Source organism: Diadema setosum, chromosome 5 (assembly GCF_964275005.1).
Source record: "Diadema setosum chromosome 5, eeDiaSeto1, whole genome shotgun sequence".
NCBI lineage: Eukaryota > Metazoa > Echinodermata > Echinoidea > Diadematoida > Diadematidae > Diadema > Diadema setosum.
The window spans coordinates 42,177,320-42,199,035 of NC_092689.1; the positions used below are offsets into that span (position 1 = coordinate 42,177,320).

The 21,716-nt window shown below is 38.4% G+C and overlaps 1 protein-coding gene across 1 annotated transcript; it reads left to right on the forward strand.

The window, feature by feature from the left end:
* The first annotated feature begins 5,208 nt into the window (after positions 1-5,208).
* LOC140228304 (uncharacterized) lies at positions 5,209-16,202 on the forward strand. The gene is made up of 3 exons (XM_072308531.1): positions 5,209-5,254; positions 14,257-14,552; positions 15,242-16,202. Exons 2-3 carry the CDS (start codon positions 14,279-14,281, stop codon positions 15,943-15,945), a joined length of 978 nt encoding a protein of 325 aa, XP_072164632.1. The 5' UTR covers positions 5,209-5,254; positions 14,257-14,278; the 3' UTR covers positions 15,946-16,202.
* The last annotated feature ends 5,514 nt before the right edge of the window (positions 16,203-21,716 follow it).

A 21,716-nucleotide genomic window follows, 5' to 3' on the forward strand; every position in this document is an offset into this window, starting at 1 on the left:
CATGTTGAGGCTTATGCAGTGCAAATTCATGTTGACTTGTGTTGACTTATACCCTCACTGATCATCACATATGTGGCCTATGAATGCCTTATACATGTATTTTCTAATAATCTTTCTGCTATTTTACTTATTAAAGATTACTTGCATACGGTAACAACAACAACAATAAACAATCTTAAAGGCAAGATTCTGTTGATGACATAGCCGTGTTAATTTCTGTGAAATTACTAGGTAATTTAACAAAAGACGCTGGAATGCACCTTCCTGTAAACTAAACCTATCTTGCACTGTATGGATACATGTATATGCAAGTTATTCCCAGTTCACAGTAAGTTGCCTTCCAGTGTCTTGTTAAATATGAAAATACTTCAGTAGTGATTGACACAAACCTATTCAAAGAATCTTAAAGGCCCTATTTATCTTTGGGAGTAGTGACTTAAAAAATGTTCAAGATATCACATTTGATGCATATGTGTAGGTCAATTGTATCACAAAACATCCTACCATATAACATTTTTGCAATAAAGCCTAAATTACAAGGATGTATATCATTGTTTTTCTCAATAAACTGTAACTAGACGGTTAAGTCTAGAAATATTTTTATTATAACTATTGTTATAATACTTAACATCGATTATACTTTCACAGCTGTAACTCACATTTTAGACTTATTTTGGAGCAGCTATGTTAGGTTTTTGTTTCATCTGCAAATGGTAAATTATGCCTTTAATTAAAGGAGGACTTTTTTTTCATATCCTAGTAATCTGGAGCAAAGTAGAAAAGTTATAGAAATGTATGGCACATACTGTATTTAGATAACCACTTGGCGACATAAAGTGATGATTAAGGTATTGTGAATTAACACAAGTCAACATGCGTTTGCATTGCATATGTATTTTAAAGCCAAACATCAAAAGGTGTTTGTGTGTGTGTGTGTGTGTGTGTTTGCATGTGTCTGGGTGTGTGTGTGTTTGCATGTGTCTGGGCATGTGTGATTGCTTGTGAGCCCTAAGTTCGTGAATCGAGAATGGGTTAATGACTAGTAATGTTCATTATTCATTCTGAAATACAAAGTCGCTATGCTTAGATGGAGATTGAATTCAAACATTTGCGGCTTTATGCCGAATGTTTATTTCGAAAGTTTGTTTATCCTAAAGGGATGGTACAGTATTGATGGAGATGAGAATTGGGCTTTTAAAGGGGCATTCTGGACGATTTTCATAATTTCACATCATGAAGTACATAAATCAACAGCTTCATGTATAGATTTGCAGAATTTATTGTGGTTCTTCAGCAGAGAAACAGTACTTTCAAAAACCTTAAACAAATTACACTGAACAAAGATGATGACATAGGAGCCTCGCATATCTCAGAAATGTAGCAGTGTCATTCCATTACAATACTGCATGCTTGCAAGCTCACCTGTGTGTAATCTATGCATGCCTTCTTCTTTTGTGCTGCTTCCTTGAGCCACATCTCATGCATTCTTATGGTGAGGCTGCCATGTCATCATCCTTGTTCATTGCAATTTGTTATAAACTTTCGAAAACATTCTTATTTTTCATCCCAATCATTATAAATCCTCAAACTCTGTACCCAGTATAACTAATTTATATATGTTCAAATGTAAAAAATTGAAAATCATCCGGAGGTCTCCTTTCACTTTTTGCGAGATACAGTACCAAGAAAACACATGATATAGTACAGAGCATACCATTTTAAGAGGAATTCAAGTTTATTTGATGAAAATCGGGTTTGCAATGACTGAAACATCCAAAAACAAAGTAAAACAAAGCGATCGTAATATAGTGTGGGTCCCACACTTTGTTAGAATCGCTCTTTTTTGATATCTCGGCCATTTCAAAACCTATTTTCATCAAATAAACATTGAATTCCTCATAGAATTACATGCTCTTTCATATTTCATAAAAGGTTTCTCATCTCACCAAAAAATGTTAGAAACCTGAATTCAGGTCTCAAAAAAACTATACGATTCCTTTAATTTGAAAATGAAAGGAGGATGAGTGGCAACAAACCTCGGGAATTGTTAATTTGCAGATGAACAAGCTTTAGGAATAACGAACACCAATACCCCTTGGAAGGAATCTACCAGTCTTTATGCCAATACACATACTAAGTGCTGTGATGACTTAAGTTTCAAGTCTGTTCATGAGAAATCAGATGATGGATGGGGGGGGGGGGGGGGGGTACAATGTTGGGATCAATTTGCATGTTAAAACTAATTTCTAGAAAACGCATATATGTAATGTATAGTCACATTTTTATCATACTTGGTACCAGGTAGCCATTTATTGCTATATGTAGTTTGATAAAATATGCATCTGTACAAATGAGCCCCATTCTCTGCTTTTGGGCTCCCATCAGGGGCACAATGTTCCGGGGATGAGGAGATGAAGTCCCAAAACTTACGAATCTTTGTAAATCTTCGCTAAGTTTGTGCTATAAGAGTAGATGGATTGCTGACTGTGTAGCTTTAATATAGGTTTTCCCATCCATTTTTGCACTTTTAAAAATCAATTTCAAAGATATTTTATTCGATTTCATCCTGAGAAGCACACAATGTGTAAATCCCAACTTCAATTTTGTCAATTGACATTGTAAATTGTTTTTGTTAACCATTTTCAAAGAAAACGCTTTCAAAATCGTCAATTGTCATTGAAATTCGTCCCCTCCACCCATCGACTCGAGAATGTAAGGATCAATTTCCTTTATGTTTGCTCAATTTCATGAACTTTTCAAACAAATTAGACGGTATTTGTGGTACAATCATGCTCAGACGATGCCATGCACGACGGGAGATTGCAGGATAAATGTTAGAGAACGTAAAAAATTGTAAAGACATACATTTTACGATCATTTAAAAATAAAATTTGTCCGTCACACTTGCTGTACACATAATAGCAAAAGCAATTTTGTCTTTTAGTGATACATTCTTCCCATTACAGTTAAATTTCTTTGTCTCCACAGTCCACCATCCCAAAAGTCTTTTAATACCCAATGCAAAATACACTCCTAAAAATCTTCCATTTCAGTAACAATATTTCCCATGGGTAACCTTCCAGATCTTCAATCCTTTTTCCTTCCCTATTCTCATTACCTTTGTTTTTATCAATTTACTGAAATTTCATCCGAGTACAGAATTTAGAGCCACGAAAAAAAAAAGAAGTCAGTTGATATGATCTCTCCATACACACACACACACACACACACACATATATATATATATATATATATACATATATATATATATATATATATATATATATATATATATATATATATAACCATATATATATATATATATATATATATATATGTATATATGTATATATATATATATATATATATATATATATATATATATATATATATATATATATATATATATATACATATATATATAATGATATTTGTAGTCCGCATGTTGGTACCAGTACAGAAAAGATGACAAAGTAGGGTGGTAATGCATTTCATTAATACAAATTATTACGTCATAATCACACAAATTGTCCTCGACTGCAAGTGTGCATGCTGATAAGACGCGCACTATGCCTCTACTTAGATACCACATGCGTGTTGCCATAAACATTCATATGGTTACCACTAATATATTATTATATAGAGAATAGAGTCATCTTGTTTACTTTCAGAATTGTCATTGTCAACCCTGAGGAAGACGAATGTATTCATCGAAAATTTCTGAATAAATAGCACTGTTCAATGAAATGCATTACCACCCTACTTTGTCATCTTTTCTATATTATATATATATATATATATATATATATATATATATATATATATATATATATATATATATATATATATATATAGGCCTACATATATAAATGAAGAAACAAACTGGTAATGCATTTTTTTGCCAATAAAAAGAGTTTATTCACGTCAAATAAACACGGTCTTTATTGGCCAAAAATGCATTACCAGTTTGTTTCATTTCTGTGTGGAGCGAATACGTGAATTCTCAACATGTTTTATAGGCCTATACACACACACACACACACACGCACAATTATTTCAAGGAGAAACTTTTGATGTACATGAAATGCATGTCATTCTAAATCTGCCTATTTCATTAATAATTTTTGTTTCATGTGATTCTACATCACAATGGTAACAAGCTTTTACAGTGAAATGTAGCCAAGGATATTCTTCACCAAAATCATACTAAAAGAAAAATGACATCTTTCTGTAAGCTTACTAGTAATTTGTGAAGGAATACTACAGTATGGGAGTTTCAAACTCGGCAAGAGTCGACCAAGTTGGAGCTTCTTAAGATTTTGTTGATCATTTTGATTGCCTATAGGGCTCACACCTGTAAATAAAATGGAATGTCCCAGACCCCTTCACAAAGTCGTACCGGTACCAAAGATACCAAAATAAATGAAGAAAAAAAAAATAATTAAAAATCAATGATGCAGTTTGGCAAAAAGCTGAATAGCTATACGGGTACTTATTTAGTCTGAATTCCTCTACAAACTGCATATTGGTTGGAAGATGAAAGCTTTTCTGATGGAATTTGAGGGGACTATAGTCACTGACTGTATTTGATCATTGGCTGCATGTACAGAAAATAAGTGATTTTTTGAGTGAAAAGAAATTGTAGTCTGGCTTTGCGGACCCTTGGACAGAGTTTGAGCCGATTAACCCGCCTTGGAAATTTGCTATGGATGAAAGGGTATCTCACTTATCTAGGTTGCCGAGTGAAGATGAAACACCTCATTTCTCCCAGGACCCAGCTAATTAGTTCGTACAGAATTGTTTTAGTTTTGAGTTTTTTAACACACGTCTCTGCACATGGGGAATTATTTACCTGTGTGAGCCCTGTAATGCATCGGCCTCTAAAATTTGTAGTTTAACTGCAAAACTCGTCAAATTTTATCAAAATACTCAGTAAGCTGATAACTTGATGAACACATTTTGGTGTTGGTGGCCGGGTGTTTTTTTTTTTTCTTTTCTTTTCTTTTCTTTTACTACTCTCGCGGTGCACCGCAGCATTGCGAATGGATTACAAAATTTCGATCAAAGCGCGACCGCCCTCCAGCTCCTTCGATAGCGTGACTGGCAACCACGTTGGCAGGCAAGAGGCACTGTACGGGCTGACGGACGTGGGTGGTGGGGGACGGCGCGCGGCGGTCGGTGGTGTCTGCTGATGAGCTGCGAGATCTAGGAGGTGGCGACCAACCAGCATGAAACAGTTGGCTCCTGCTGTAGGGTTCGTAAGACGCATTGTTGTTGTTGTTGTTGTTGTTGTTTTTAGTTAAGTAGGCCTACCCCTCGCGCAGGACTTGTTACCCTTCGTCGCTTCGAAGAGTGTAAATTTCGTCAATACGCTGTTTAGACACTTGAGCTTGTCTCCTTGCAAGTTGTTTTTTAGACATTACTTACACCACTTTGCACAAGTGGGACTTAACTCAGGTGTAGTAAGCCTCGAGTTGTGCCGGCCTTGAAAATCCCTTTCAGCAACTCCTTGGAACTACTAGTATCACCATGCCATAAATTGATTTTAAATGTCACGAATAATGTACAATAAATTAAAAGGAGTCTAGTGCAAGACATACCTATTTGTTTGCTTTGCTTAAGTTACAGCATCACAGGGGCGTCACTAACTACACGTAGCCGCGACAAAACGCGTTTTGTCGCGGCTGCGTGTAGTTAGGGCGTCACCAGCTTTTTTTCAAGGGGGGTGCGTTTTGACACTAATGTAACGAGATTTTTCGGACAGACATTTGGAATATAGGAAGCTCTCAATCCCTAGACTTTTGCTGTTTTTTTAGGGAAACCAAGCGGGGAAAGGGCACCGGCGTAGCTAGGATTTCATCTTGGGAGGGGGGGGGGGGGGACCGGATGGGGTGTTAGTATGCGAGAGAGCGAGCAAGGGGGGCGGGGGGGGGGGGGGGGGGGAGGGTGTGGAAATGCTTGTTGTCCTCCCCCTCCCCCCGCTCCTCCCACGGTGAGAACTTTTTGCATTTTGATGTTGTAAATGGAGCAATTTGATGCAGGCTTTTTGCGTGTTTTATCGACTTGAAACAGTCCCACTAAAGTTTAAGGTATCAGTACATTTTGAAGTAAATTGTTGTTGAACAATTTGCCTATAAATGGTATAATTTAGATAAACTTCTAGTAATAATTCTTACACTGATGTCATGAACGCGACCGAGCCCGAGCCAGCGGAACGAGCAAGGGGGAGGTTGTGGGAGGGTTTTGTCCCCCTATAAATGGATTATGGAATGACGGTGTGAAACGACAAATTACTGGCAGCAATATCAGGAGAATGGCAAAACGACTACATGCGAGCGAGCGGAGTGAGCGAGCTTGAAAATTTTGACATTTAACAGTACAAAAACTGCCGTTTGTAGCCATATTTTTTTGTTTTGGAAATTAAGGGGGGGGGGCGCACGGGTGCAACTGCTGGCAATTACTGGCAGCAACATCAGGTAAATGGCATAACAATTAAATGCGAGCGAGCGAAGAGAGCGAGCTTGAAAATTTTGACATTTTACAGTCCCAAAACTGCCATTTGGAGCCATATTTTTTCTCTTTGGAAATAAAGGGGGGGGGGGGGGGGTGGCGCACTGGGCGCAACTACCGGCAATTACTGGCAGCAACATCAGGAGAATTGCATAACAATTGAATGCGAGCGAGCGGAGCGAGCGAGCTTGAAACTTTTGACATTTTACATTAAAAAAAAAAAAAACTGCGTTTGTAGCTATATTTTTTCGCTTTGGAATTTAAGGGGGAGGGGCGCATCGGGCGCAACTGCTGGCAATTACTGGCAGCAATATCAGGAGAGCATAACGATTACGTGCGAGCGAGCGGAACGAGCGAGCTTGAAAATATTACTACATTTTACAGTCCAAAAACTGCCGTTCTTAGCCATATTTTGTCGCTTTGGAAATTAAGGGGGGGGGGGCGCACCGGGCGCAACTGCTGACAGTTACTGGCAGTAACATCAGAAGAATTGCATAAACATTAAATGCGAGCGAGCTTGAAAATTTTGACGGTTTACAGTCCAAAAACTGCCGTTTGAAGCTAGGCCCTATATCTTTTTTACTTTCAAAATTAAGGGGGGCGCACCGGGCGCAACTGCTGGCAATTACTGGCAGCAATATCATGAGAATTTAAATGCGAGCGAGCTTGAAAATTGTGACATTTTACAGTCCCCAAACTGCCGTTTGTAGCTATATTTTTTCTCTTTGGAAATCAAGGGGGAGGGGGGGGGGGGGGGCACACCGGGCGCAACTGCCGGCAATTACTGCAGCAACTTCAGGAGAATGGCATTACGACTATTAAAATGCGAGCAAGCGGAGCGAGCGAGCTTGAAAGTTTTGACATTTTACCGTCCAAAAACTGCCGTTTGAAGCTATATTTTTTCGTTTTGGAAATTAAGAGGGGGGGGGGGGACGCCCGGTGCGCCCCTCCCCCTGGATCCGCCATTGGTAGTCAAGGGTGTCGGTTTATGTTCATGACTGGGGGAGGTATGACCAGTGAGATGGCGTCGAAGTGACCAAGCGCGGAAGGATGTCCAAAATCTGCACTTTAGAGCATCCCCTATTTGTGCGTGTTTGTTTGTGTGTGTGTGTATTATATACATGGAAAAGTTAGGAATTAGCCCAGGTCAAGTCTTTTTATTGGCAATGCAAGACATTTTTATATAGACTAGTATGTAAAGCAACACTGCAAAATTAATGATCTAGCTTTGATATAACGAAGCGTAAAAAGGTACAAAGGTGTACATTCTACATGACATTGCGCAACATTGTAGCGACTCTTTGCCGTTCGGATGTTCTGAGTACACAGCGCACATCCTGCTTATGTGCAGAATGCAAGCCAGGAGTCATGCTGAATCACAATCTTTTGTTGGGTCCGGGCTTTTTGAACAATGTTTCACACTACATGTATATACCTATTTAATTATGGTTAAAAGAAATCATAGAAAAATATCTTATTTCTTGATCACCCTTTCATTCAAAAGCAGTTTACTAACCCTTGAATTACTATTTTGGTGAGTTTTTTTTTTTTTACCAACGGATTTGGGGGGGGGGGCACCCACCCCCCCACCCCCCATAGTTACGCCACTGCTATTGGGTGAAATAATTGGACAGATTTCTAACAAAAATGCAAGAAAATCTTTTCATCGCGGGAATTATGATTAAGTGGGGTGGGGCAAATGGTGCGCTTGCCTTCCATTATTTTTGTGGAGGCAACATTTTTGTTTTCTTTCAAAAGCAAGAAAATCTCATGTCGGGGATTATTAATTATGGGGGGGGGGCAAAATTAAAATATGCTTGCCCCTTCGATATTTTTATGGGGGTAACTTTTTGTTTTTCTGTAAAAAAAAATGATATTTTAATGAGGCTATAACAAGGCTTGCTCTTGGGCTGGCAATATGGATTGGTCAGAAGTAACGTACATAGACCCTACATAATACATTTGTAAGTAGCACACGTACATGCAACCATGCAAACGTGTACGTGCTTCGTATCGTACGGATGTACAGTACGGTCGATAAAATAGTAAACACTGTATAGAATACTAGTAGATATGTATAAAATCAGTGCTGCCAGAACCAGGGGTGCGAGTTGTTTTTGCCAACAATTTTTTTTTTTTTTTTTTTTTTTTTTTTTGTTCCTGGTGCAAAATATAGAAAAAAAAAAATAGAAAAGAATAATTATTTAGCGTCCGGCGTTGAGGTCGCTCGCAGACTGATTTGTTCTTTTTTTTTTTTTTTTATACCCCCGCCAAACGAAGTTTGAAGGGGTATATAGGAATCAGCGGACGGTTGGGTGGTCGGGCGGTCGGGCGGTCGGGCGGTAGGGCGGTCGGTCGGTCGGTCGGGCGGTCGGTCGGGCGGTTGGTCCGTTGCAAATCTTGCGTCGTGAACTTCTTCCTCAGTTTTCAGCCGATTCCCATAAAACTTGGCACAGATGTGTGCCTTGGGTTGTAGATGTGCAAGACGTATTTTTTGACAGTACCCAAAAGTACGTTGCCATGGTAACGGCATATTATGGGCAAAAATGGGTACAAATCTTGCGTCGCGAACTCCTCCCACAGTTTTTGATCAATTTTTATGAAATTAGGTACAGATGTTCATCTGAATATGTTAATGTGCAAGACACATATTTCCGCAGTGGCAAAAAGTGCGTTGCCATGGTAACGGCATGTTATTGGTAAAATATAGGGCAAAATGCTTCATGGCAAAACTGCTTCATCAGTGTTCTTCCAATTCTCATGGAATTCATATTGAATGTTTGTCTTAGGATATAGGTCAGCATGACACATTTCTTGACAGTGACAAAAAGTATGTTGCCATGGTAACAGCTCACATATTATGAGCCAAAATGATGGAAAATTTTGTGTTGCAAACTACTTCCTCAGTTTTTGCCCAATTTCCATGAAACTTGGTACAGATGTGTGCCTTTGGTTGTAGATGTGCAAGACGCATTTTTTGACAGTACCCGAAAATACGTTGCCATGGTAACGGCATATTAATGGCAGAAGATCAAGGAAAGATCTTGCGGATTTAACTACTCCCTCAGTTTTTTGACCAAAGCTTATGAAATGTGGCACACACCTTGATCTTGGTGGGAAGATGTGGAAGACATATTTTTCGGACATGTCGGAAGCTGCATTGCCATGGTAACGGCATATAAATGGCAGAAGATCAAGGGTAACGGCATATAAATGGCAGAAGATCAAGGAAAGATCTTGCGGATTGAACTACTTCCTCTGTATTCGACTGAAGCTCATGAAATGTGGCACACACATTGGTCTTGGTGGGAAGATGTGCAAGACATATTTTTTGACAGTACCCAAAAGTACGTTGCCATGGTAACGGCATTTTAGGGCAAAAATGGGTACAAATCTTGCGTCGCGAACTCCTCCCACAGTTTTTGATCAATTTTTATGAAATTAGGTACAGATGTTCATCTGAATATGTTAATGTGCAAGACACATATTTCCGCAGTGGCAAAAAGTGCGTTGCCATGGTAACGGCATGTTATTTGTAAAATATAGGGCAAAATGCTTCATGGCAAAACTGCTTCATCAGTGTTCTTCCAATTCTCATGGAATTCATATTGAATGTTTGTCTTAGGATATAGGTCAGCATGACACATTTCTTGACAGTGACAAAAAGTATGTTGCCATGGTAACAGCTCACATATTATGAGCCAAAATGATGGAAAATTTTGTGTTGCAAACTACTTCCTCAGTTTTTGCCCAATTTCCATGAAACTTGGTACAGATGTGTGCCTTTGGTTGTAGATGTGCAAGACGCATTTTTTGACAGTACCCGAAAGTACGTTGCCATGGTAACGGCATATTAATGGCAGAAGATCAAGGAAAGATCTTGCGGATTTAGCTACTCCCTCAGTTTTTTGACCAAAGCTTATGAAATGTGGCACACACCTTGATCTTGGTGGGAAGATGTGGAAGACATATTTTTCGGACATGTCGGAAGCTGCATTGCCATGGTAACGGCATATAAATGGCAGAAGATCAAAGGTAACGGCATATAAATGGCAGAAGATCAAGGAAAGATCTTGCGGATTGAACTACTTCCTCTGTATTCGACTGAAGCTCATGAAATGTGGCACACACATTGGTCTTGGTGGGAAGATGTGCAAGACATATTTTTTGGACATGTCGGAAGCTGCGTTGCCATGGTAACGGCATATTAATGGTGGAAGATCAAGGAAAGATCTTGTGGAATGAACTACTTCCTCAGTTTTTGACAAAAGCTTATGAAATGTGGCACACACAATAGTCTTGGTGGGAAGGTGTGCAAGACATATTTTTCGGACGTGTCGGAAGCTGCGTTGCCATGGTAACGGCATTTAAATGGCAGAAGATCAAGGAAAGATCATTCCTTGGGTAAGACTGTCGTCACGGGGCGGGGGTATTAATCCCCTTAAGTGATATTTCTAGTTTTTTTAAGGATCTGAAGGGGGGTGCGTTCGCACCCAACGCACCCCCCCTGGTGACGCCCATGCATCAGCATGTGACCAATCCCAACATAACGGGAGGCTGCATCACTTCAGGAATTAGAACCTAACGTTAGATGACTATTTATGTTAGACTGGGAGTGTTGAGCAGCCTCTAGATAGCTCTCTGAATGTTGATGGATACAGGTCGGTAATCTTGACTACAGATCCTGGCAAAAAGGAAAATTTGTACACATCTATGCTATGTTTGCAGTTGGGTAAACCCCAGGGTGCTCCTTGTAGATTTCTACACGCGTAGCGTTGGGGCTGGTCGCAGTTAGCAAATGGGATAACATGCTTGAGCTTAAATGGTCATGCCATCCTATGTAGGTAGCTGGGAAGTGGTAACATTCTACAAGTTAGTCGTAGACAAACTCTACCAACAAGACAGGATGCTCAAGCTGTACTGAAGCACAAGCAAGTAGTAGTAGTAGACTAGTAGTTTACGTACGGTACCGGTACTTCTTCTGGTTCAGAGCTTGCCTCCAAGTTCAATCTTGAAGATTCTTTGTGTGTGTATGTGTGTGTGTGTGTCTTCTTGATTTTAGTACAGTCCACCATTGGGTGTATATAGTCATACAATTGTACTGCAATGTATTAATATTTAGCAGGTCTGACATGTCTGATGTGGTGACAGGTGAACTGCATGCTGGTTGTGTACAAACTACAGTGGTCTGTGACTTTTTACCGTCGTAGATCTACATCATCATGTGCAGCTATAAAAACAATCCATTACAATGCTCCTCTAGAGAATACTCTGCACCTCCTGCTTGAAGAAGTTTGCAGAGGTGGCGGTGACTAGGACCTTGTTTACAGTGCGGGGCTGGGCCGAGCCGTGGCCGAGCCGCGGCCGAGCCCAGCCTCAATTGCGAGGCCGGGCCCCGCAATTTTGTCCGTTTACACTGCCGGGCTCGGCCGCGCTTTTGATTCAAACCTTTCAATATTTTGTCGTAGTGGCGCTTTGCTTGTAAACAAATGCAATTTAGTATTGTTTGGTTTTCAGACCCTTTGCCAAATGAATTCCATGGCGACGAAGTCGCCGTTCGGGCAAAGGCCTTTGATGAAGGAAAGAATCCTTTGCAGGACAAAACCACCTTAAACTATACTAGTTTTCAACGTTGAGGGGGTTAATATCCTGAATAGCGAAAGATACAGGCAGAGGGTTTGGTAGCCAGACTAAAATTGGCCGCGCAATTGGCCGCGCATTTGGCCCAGTTTGCGTTTACACCAAGAAAAGGCCGAGACCACCTCCAGAGCGAGGCCAAATGCGAGGCCAATTTTGGCCTCGCATTTGGCCTTTTGCGCGTTTACACTGAAGCGGGGCTGGGCACGGCCACGGCCGAGCCGCGGCCGAGCCTCGCACTGTAAACGGGGTCTAGTTCTTCTGACAGGGTGTTCCATAACCAACTGATATATAGTGATAACAATAACCGCAGCAGCGACCCCAACATGTTCTAGGCGTTCCATAACCTGAAAGCATGTGTGTGCATGTGAACCACTGTGGTTGAAGTGCATAGAGCAGACTACAGTGGACTCCCGTTGTAACACAGTTCGTGGGACCGGCGGTTTTCTTTTGTTATTAAAATCTTGATATTACCGAACAAATAATGGAAAAACAGAGCGGATAAATGTTGCAGCCTAAATTTTTACTTCGTTGTAACAGGAATTTCGTTATAACAATGCTCGTTATAATGGGAGTGCACTGTATAAATTACACATTGCTAGTACTGAATGGTAAAAGCAGTCCAAGTGGCTAGTGGAGTTTCACAAAGGCCCAATTTCACGAAAGTGATTTAGCCATGATTTCTGCAAATTTTCTTCTGAGTAAATTTACAATTTACAGATTGTGAATGCCAACAAGAGACGTCCAGTATGATATCATGTACATATTATAAATTTCTGTACTTTTTTTTTCATCTTTTGGTATTTCACTCTTATTTACTATATATAGTTGTTATATATATTTCTAAAGTTGTATGCAACTCTGTATTATTGAATTATTAATGTCAAATATGTTTTCACATTGGACTCAGTACCCAGAATATGGGTTGTTAAAGTAAAAAAATGAACTTTCAAACTTTTAAACTTTAAAGTACAAGTAACATGGCAATTCAAACACGTAGGTTGATACGCGTGTATGTCAAAGGTACTCCTTCACACTTATTTAGACCTTGGTCTAAAATTGAACCATGATGGTCGCAGTGTAAAATATGGTCCAAAGAATTGAAGTTGACCTTAAATATTAAGATCAACTTAAAATTATGGTTCGCTGTGTGTGACTTCAATGATATTCTAACTTTCATATAAGAATTATTATTTCAGAGACTTTTTCATACAGGCATTCATTAACAAAATCAAATACGGGACAAAAGATTCTGTAAATCTTGATAACAATTTTTAGTTGATTTTGAGAAGGTTATAATATAACTGAAAAGAGAAACCAATGGCATTCCAGGTACAATAATTTTACGTGAAACACCCCCAGGAACACATGTAGATCTATAGGCCTAACAATTGACCTAGAGATAATTTGGTATAGAGTGTGAGTCCTAACATTAAAAGCTCCATTTAGAAGTTAGGTGAAATGGGTCTTTGTATTTGTTCTACCCACAACATATATACTTGTGACAGTTCGTACATGTACACACCTCTACCCAAACTTTTGACGTGTTCAATAAGCACAGTATATTACCTTGAGACTTGACTAACCTGTTACATTACAGTGTGGGCTGTGCCTGTTCAGTAACAGTGTTGACACATGGACGGGCTCACAATCGTCATTCATACTTAGTTTTTAGCTGGTTTTAGTGCCATGTACGATGATGAACATGGGTTTCTAAAATGTTTGACTTAATACATTGAAGGAGTGGTGATCTTGGTCTATGTGTTTAATCATATGATAATATTCATGCCATCTTATGGTAGAAGTGTTGTGTGCAATGGAAGCACACCAGGATAGAGATTTACAAATTATATGTTCATGTATAACTCTTTTTTTTTTCAACTTTATTGATGCAGGAAAGATTTACCTATCCCTCTCTACTATAATTTGATAAAAATTTCAGTTTTCAACATCAGCATACTGTGCATCACCTGGCCAGATGTACATACTAGTACATAGACTTGTAGTAAGCCTTCTAATGGTAGATCTACTTGCAGTGATACAGTTCATCTGCAACAGACTTCTGCATTCCCTTATCTGTAATGTTCTGCATCTTTTGCATTTTAACAGATAACCATGGCAACAGCCAGCCATGTCACTTCAGTGTACCCAGATTGATCTTGGCGGTGGCTCCCAGCCTCCACCACGAACAAATCATGCCTCCTGCTGGACTGATGGAAAGTTCTATGTGTACGGAGGAAATGGGCTGAGCAAGAACCAGAACTGTCTTGACGATGCATGGATGTTGGATACTCAGTCTATGACCTGGACTGAGGTCAAAGGTGATGGGTCATTGCCTGGTCCACGCTGCCACCACACCATGGAGGCAATTGGCACAAAGATTTGGACATTTGGAGGATGGACAGGTAATTCTATCAGTCATCTTGTACAGATTATTTCCAAATTACTAATTTGATCACTTGATGACAGGACATTTATAAAAACATTCAAAATTACATTCTGTTTATAGTGCGAAGGTGGAAATGGCTTGAGCACCAGTGGCAATGTTGACCAGTATATAGTGTGCCAACACGTGATTGTAGTTATTGTAGGACCTTAATTTTAGGGGTTATTTTGTGTATGTCAGATGAGCACATCCTGTTAAAAAGAAACTGCATTGAGCTCTCCCAAGATGTTCAGTCACACAATGAATGCAGATACATGTACAAATGTTGGTGAAAAACATATCAACACAGGTTTATACTGAATCAAGGTGTTTTTTGTTTGGTTTCCAACAAACCTTGTGATTCTTGAATAGTACGCCCTATTCTTCCCTTGTACTGAAGACATATTTCATCTTATAATGTTAGGAAAGAATGATAAAAGAGAAAGGTGAGCGGACCATCTGATTCATATTATTTTGTTATTCTTTTACTTTTGATTGTCAAAACAGGACAAAGAAATCGCAAGCTACTCTACCAAATTTTTAATAGACTGTGCTAATCCAACCCCTCTCATTAAAAAAAAAAAAAGTAGTTAGTGTGTATGGGCAGAAGTTTTTGAAAAACATATTGCCAGTTCAGTTTGTTGTGCATTGTTTTTGTTTGTCAAACAGGAAAGAGGCGTTGCAACTTTCTCCACTGCCTTGACCTTGAAACAAATATGTGGACGGATCTCACCTCCAGGATGACGCACATAGACACACACTCCAGTCATGCATCAGCAGTTCTGGATGATCACACCATGCTAGTCTTGGGAAGAGGGGAAACAGGAACACATGCTAAGTATGGCTGCAACATAGACTTTCTCGACACAAGAGCTCTGAAATGGAATTCTTTTCCAGGAAGTACCATCTCCCGGGCCGGACACACCCTCAATTTCATGTCGACTGTGTCAACCCGCTATGCTGTCGCATATGGAGGCAGGCAGCGCCACCCAGTTGAACATATTGTTTGCAAAGTGAAAACACCAATTAAAACTGAATTTCATTCTAGCCTCCCTGGTAATGTGCTCGAGTCGGCAAAGAGAGTGGAAGTACCTCCGGGACGAAGCTACCACAGCGCTACTAGCGTTGGTGATTACCTACTCGTCTATGGTGGCTTCATCCAAGGAAAGTCGGTTAGGGGCCTTATTGACGGAGTCTCTGAGATGTTCATCTTTGATGCTAAAAAGTCTGCCTGGTTGTCTCCCAACCTCAAGGGGGATTGGCCGAGGAGAGCAGGACACACTGCTGCACGTATTGCTGAAGATAAAATGTTGCTATTTGGGGGTGAACACTCAAGAAAGCAGTACAATGATTGCCATGTTGTGTCCTGGTAACCAAATAGTCTATTGAAGACACTTACCTAATTATCTTTCAGTTTATTGAATGGACAGAGACAATTCCCTGCCAATTTTCTGATGCTTGTTTAAAATGCAGCTATACATTATACAACACAATGCTCACTTGCCTTACTTCTGCAGTCTTGATGGTGTCTTGATCAGACATCTTCCGTGACTTTGAATTTGTATCCATTGTATATTATATAATACCTGAATAGAGTCTTGCCATTTGATTGCTTGTTTGATATCGATCATATTTTGTTCCATCATTCATACCTTTGTGGCTCCATTTACCATGCATGCAATCTTGGATCCATGCGATTTGCTCCAATTGCACGCTCGCCAAGAGCTGGGAAAACTGTGCGTAAAACGCCTGTGTTTGCAGTGTTTATGCGATCAGGCATATTGATGGACAGCGCACTAGCATACAATGTATAGCGCTCAGCACTCTCTCAATCTCAGATCTCGCACATTCTCTAAATGTTTCTAAATTCATAAAGCATCAAATGACAAGGATCAATTTTTAGGTGTAATACAAAACAAATATATATATATATATATATATATATATTTTATTTTTATTTTTATTTTTTTTTCATTAGTGGAATGGACAAAATATTTCATTCGGTGAAATATGAAATTATTGATCCATTCAGCTCAGCTGTGCCAGGTTGAATAGATCACTTCGTCTTTCACTTCATGAAATGTTCTGTCCATTGCACTCATGAATATTCATTATTTGTGTACCATAACAGGGCATGTTGTGATTTGTCATGATATTGCTGTGCTAATAACAGATATTATATATATGCCATATATTTACAAGTGTATATTTATATCATATTTTATGAATTAGGACTTATGAGACAGCATTACGAGTGGATGACTTTTTGATCAAGAACCACAGTGAAGAAATGAGAAAGAAGTGTTACTCATTTCAGGAGAATAGTTAGTGATTTCCCACTGTGGCGGAGACAATATTGTACAGTGAATTTGCATTATGAGAGGCAATAGTTTTGAGAGTTTTCAGTTTTTACAAATATCCGTTGACTTTCAAAACTTGCTGAAATAGACAACTAAAATATACCACATTGACAGTACTGTTTGGTTTTATGTGATTCATCTTAATTTAAAGATGGGTGGGTAGAGAGATCATGCACACACGTGTCTCTTTACTTGTTGGTTATCTCAGCATAGTACATGTGTGAATCGGTCTCCCATCAGTTTCGCTTTGTTAGCATTTTTTATGCCTCCGCCACGAAGTGGTGCCGGAGGCATTATGTTTTCGGGTTGTCCGTCCGTCCGTCCTTCCGTCCGTCCGTAATGAATTTTGTGGACAAGGTAACTATCGAAACCTGTTAAGGTATCCTAATGAAACTTGGCATGTATGTGTATTAGGGGGTGAAGTTGTGCCTATCAACTTTTGGGTGCACATGCTCAAGGTCAAAGGTCAAAAGGTCAAGGTCAAATACATAAAATTTCACTATTTCCACCATATCTATTGAATGCCTGAAGATATTTTCTTGAAACCTAGTGTATACATGTTTTACCCAATTAAGATTCTCTGGTGAAAGTTTGGGTCATGAGGTCAAAGGTCAAAGGTCAAAAGGTCAGGGTCAAATACATAAAATTTCACTATTTCCACCATATCTATTGAATGCCTGAAGAGATTTTCTTGAAACTTAGTGTATACATGTATTACCCAATTAAGATTCTCTGGTGAAAGTTTGGGTCATGAGGTCAAAGGTCAAAAGGTCAAGTAAAAATATTAAAACTTCTTTTTTTTCTCCGTACCTTGGAAAATTGTTCAAGGTATCTTCATGGAACATAGTATATACATGTACTGACTGGAAGTGATTATCTAGAGAATGTAGGGTTCATGGGGTCAAAGGTCAAGTGCAAGACTTCAAAATTTTACTATTACCCTCATATTTATGCAATGCCAGCAGGGTTATTTTTTTACACTTGGTGTATGCGTGTGTAACCTAATAGAAATTCTCTGGAAAGTTTTTTTTTTTCTCTTTTTGCCTACAAGGTCAAAGATCAAGTGAAAATGCTGAACTAACTTTTTCCTCCATATCTAGGAAGTGGCTCAAGTTTCCTTGAAACTTAGTACATATTGTGCATGTTCTACCTGAAAGTAATTATCTCATGAATTTTAGGGTCAAGGGCCAGATGTAAATGGTAACAATTTACTATTCAATTCAGAAATTGCACTTTTTCTCCACACCTGTACCTTGAAAATTACTCAATGCCTAAATGTATGAATGGGTCAAAGTCAAGTTAAAGTCCTTAAATCCCTAGATACATGCTCTCCTATTCATCCAATTAAACCGACGTCAAGGAAGGTGAACATTCAACACATTTGTGACAAACTTGTCATTCCAATATTTTTGCCAATTTTGTGAAAATGTAATCACACAGTGTCCACATGTACTATCTAGACCTACTGGGAAAATCATGCATTATGGCGGAGGCATACCAGTCACCAAAGCGACATTTCTAGTTTTTGTTTTTGTTTTTTTAATCCATGGATGAAGCAGTGTGATTTAATGTTTTTCAGTACTTGAATCCATCACAAGCAGAGAAGTGTGTTGATATTTCAGAACAAGTATCTATGCGTCCAATATGATAGGTATACATTGTATTGATATGTTCAGTCATGACAGATACTCTATTTCAAAAACTGGTACTGTATTGAATGAGATATGAAGATTACTGGTAGTTGTATACATGTAAACAATTTAACTTTGAATTCTTCCATTAAATCTTGTACATACTCAAATTCTTATGCTGCATCCTCAAAAGCCAGCAACATGTTATACAACATCCTCAAGGTTTGTAGACGTGCTCAAAATAAAATGTAATAAATCATGTGAAAACATGCAAAACTTGAGAATACATCAAACTACTTAGAAAATTGGTACGCAAAATATGAAACAGAATATCAGATGTACTGTAAGTAGCACAATGGGATATAAGTTGTGAAATATTGCATGCACTCATAATGTGCGCTTCATATACACACAATTTCTGCAGTATTCTCACATTAAGAGCTTGCAACATGCCCAAATCTCTAGTTGTGGACCACCCTGCATTTTGAACCTGCAAGAATGTTCCCAGCTATCATTACATGCTGGTTTTGTTACTCCATGGTCGAGTGCTAATGGAAATTTGTGTGTACACTAGTTTTACATTTTCTGAAATGATAATCTGCATTCAGTTATCTCCCAATAGTGCATTATATTATGTTATCACACAACCTAGAAGACCAAGGAAGTTGATTACAGCAAAATTGATATTTTAGGCTTGTAGAATATACAGCAGACATGGAGATCTGTTCAAGGGGCAGCATAATTCCATAGCAAAAACAGCCATGATTATAGGTAACCATAATATTACATAAGATTACTTCAGGACATCTGTGCAAAACATGCTTCTACAGCATATTTTGCTCCAGTTTCAATGATTTTATTCACAATTTTCTGTTTAAGTGATGGTCCCTTTGCCAGTTGACCTTATGGATTCTTGAAATTTGTTGTTAACATTGTTATTGGGTTAATTCTATACTGGATACTGTTAAAGATATCACCCAGTTGTTAGTAAGCTTTCTTTAATTGCTCTAATTATTTTTCATATGAAGTATTCATTCAGCTGTCATCACCATCATCACCATAGTTTATTTATTTTCCTGTAAATGAGCATTGATATCATGTTACTCTTTTATTGTTTTATGTATGTTTGATGTACTGTATTGGCAGTTTTCTGGTATATCCACAAAGTCGTGCAGTGCCTTGCATTTTTAAGAACCCAGTCAAATGAAATAGACTGTTGTTTTGTGAGGAAAAATTAATAATAATTTACATATATTAATGTATGTTCATGTATTAATTTTGATGTACATGTACAGTAAGCTCTGTATAAGTCAAAGTCTGCCTAGGCCAAGGAAATTCTCAGACCAAAATACACATTTATACAAGAAAAAACTTGTATGTCAGTCAATTTGTTTATTGAATATTGCTGAAGCTGAAGCGTACTTGACAATACCAGGAGATTTGACCTAAACAGAGTTGCTTGATTGTCAGATTTTTTAGATAATTTCTGCCAGGTATTCAGTAGTTTTAGAATCATCAGCCAAGTTCCAAATGTTTACTCGAGTATTTTATGTTTTTGTGAAATTTTAACACAGTTGTCACCTTGACTACTATACATGAGAAATACATTCTCCTGAATATCCATCTACTGCACTGTGATCATATCTTTTCTTTAATGTGTACATCTGTAAAATTTTATGCTGAAATTTCACTCTTTTTTTTTGAATGAGAAGAATGGTACACATTATAGGGATATTATAGTATTAATAAAACATTGTTGGAAATGAGGATTAGGCTTTTATTTATTTATTTTTCTATTTATTTATTTTTTTTGCGAGATACCAAGAAACTGCATATGAAATAGTACAGAGCATACCATTCTAAGAGGAATTAAAAGTTTATTTGATGAAAATTGGTTTTGGAATGGCTGAGATATCCAAAAACAAATTTGTAAAACAAAGTGATCATATTAAAAGGTGGATCCCACCTTTTATTAGAAGAGAGATGAGGATTAGGCTTTTAATTCAAAGTTTATTTGATGAAAATTGGTTTTGGAATGGCTGAGATATCCCAAAACAAAATAAAACAAAGTGATCATATTAAAAGGGGGATCCCACCTCTTATTAGAATTGCCCTGTTTTGGATATCTCGGCCATTTCAAAACCAATTTTCATCAAATAGACATTGAATTCCTTGTGGAATTACATACTTTTTCATATTATATAAGAGGTTTCTCATTATCTCACCAGTTTAATCTGAAGCTATGTCTCAACCAAAACTATGATCCCTTTAATCAGGGAGGTGAACACCTCCCTGCTTTAATCAGTATGCAAATGATGCACAGTCAGAGTGGATTGGTGAGAATGTGATGTGCGAGTTTAACTTTGTAACTGCCTAAACCCATGAGCGCAGCGAGTGAGTTTTAGACTGTTCCAAAGTTAAAGGAGAGCATCCAATTCTCACCGATCAATGAAATAGGCCTGTGCATCATTTGTGTTATAAAATGGGCCTGTAAATTCATGAAATACATGTACAACCATTTTCCCCATCATGATTGTGTCCAGTACACCTACTACATGTGTACACCTAGATAAAAGACTTGAGCCATGCGTTTGGATTTACTGGACGCATGGCCATGCGTTCGGATTTTACCGGACACATGGTTCAGTGTGGATCAGTAAAAATCAATGCATGACAACTGACCAATCAGATTGCAGAGATTCTAAAGCCCATTTCATAACATTAGATGACGAATGTTTAAATTCACTACAGTGTATATTTCAATCAAATGATAATGTCGCTTCATCATCAGTGTACCGTACTGTCAAGGCAATATAACGATCAGTAATGCACATTCAGGCCACAAATTCCTGGGGGAGATATCGCTGTAGAAATTATCATCTTGCAATTTGATTGGCACCTTGAATTTCGCTCTGTATCTTGTATGTATAGGAGAAAGATTACATGGAATTGGATGAATACATTTCATCTGGTGGAAATACAGAAGAAATCTATTAAAATAAAAAGCCATGCAGTCTTGAGAGAGAAGCAGTTAAAAGACATTATAAAATACAAACTTCTTTGGAAGCAGTAAATTCAATATTCTAGAATGGTTTGCCAATCTTAGAATCACAAATTATACATTAAGCAATCTGGAGGCTTTTCTCTCTCTCT

Coding starts and splice junctions, on each gene's coding strand:
- LOC140228304 (XM_072308531.1), top strand. CDS start 14,279: ATGTCACTTCAGTGTACCCAGATTGATCTTGGCGGTGGCTCCCAGCCT. Junction 14,553..15,241: donor GACATTTGGAGGATGGACAG/GTAATTCTATCA, acceptor TTTGTCAAACAG/GAAAGAGGCGTTGCAACTTT.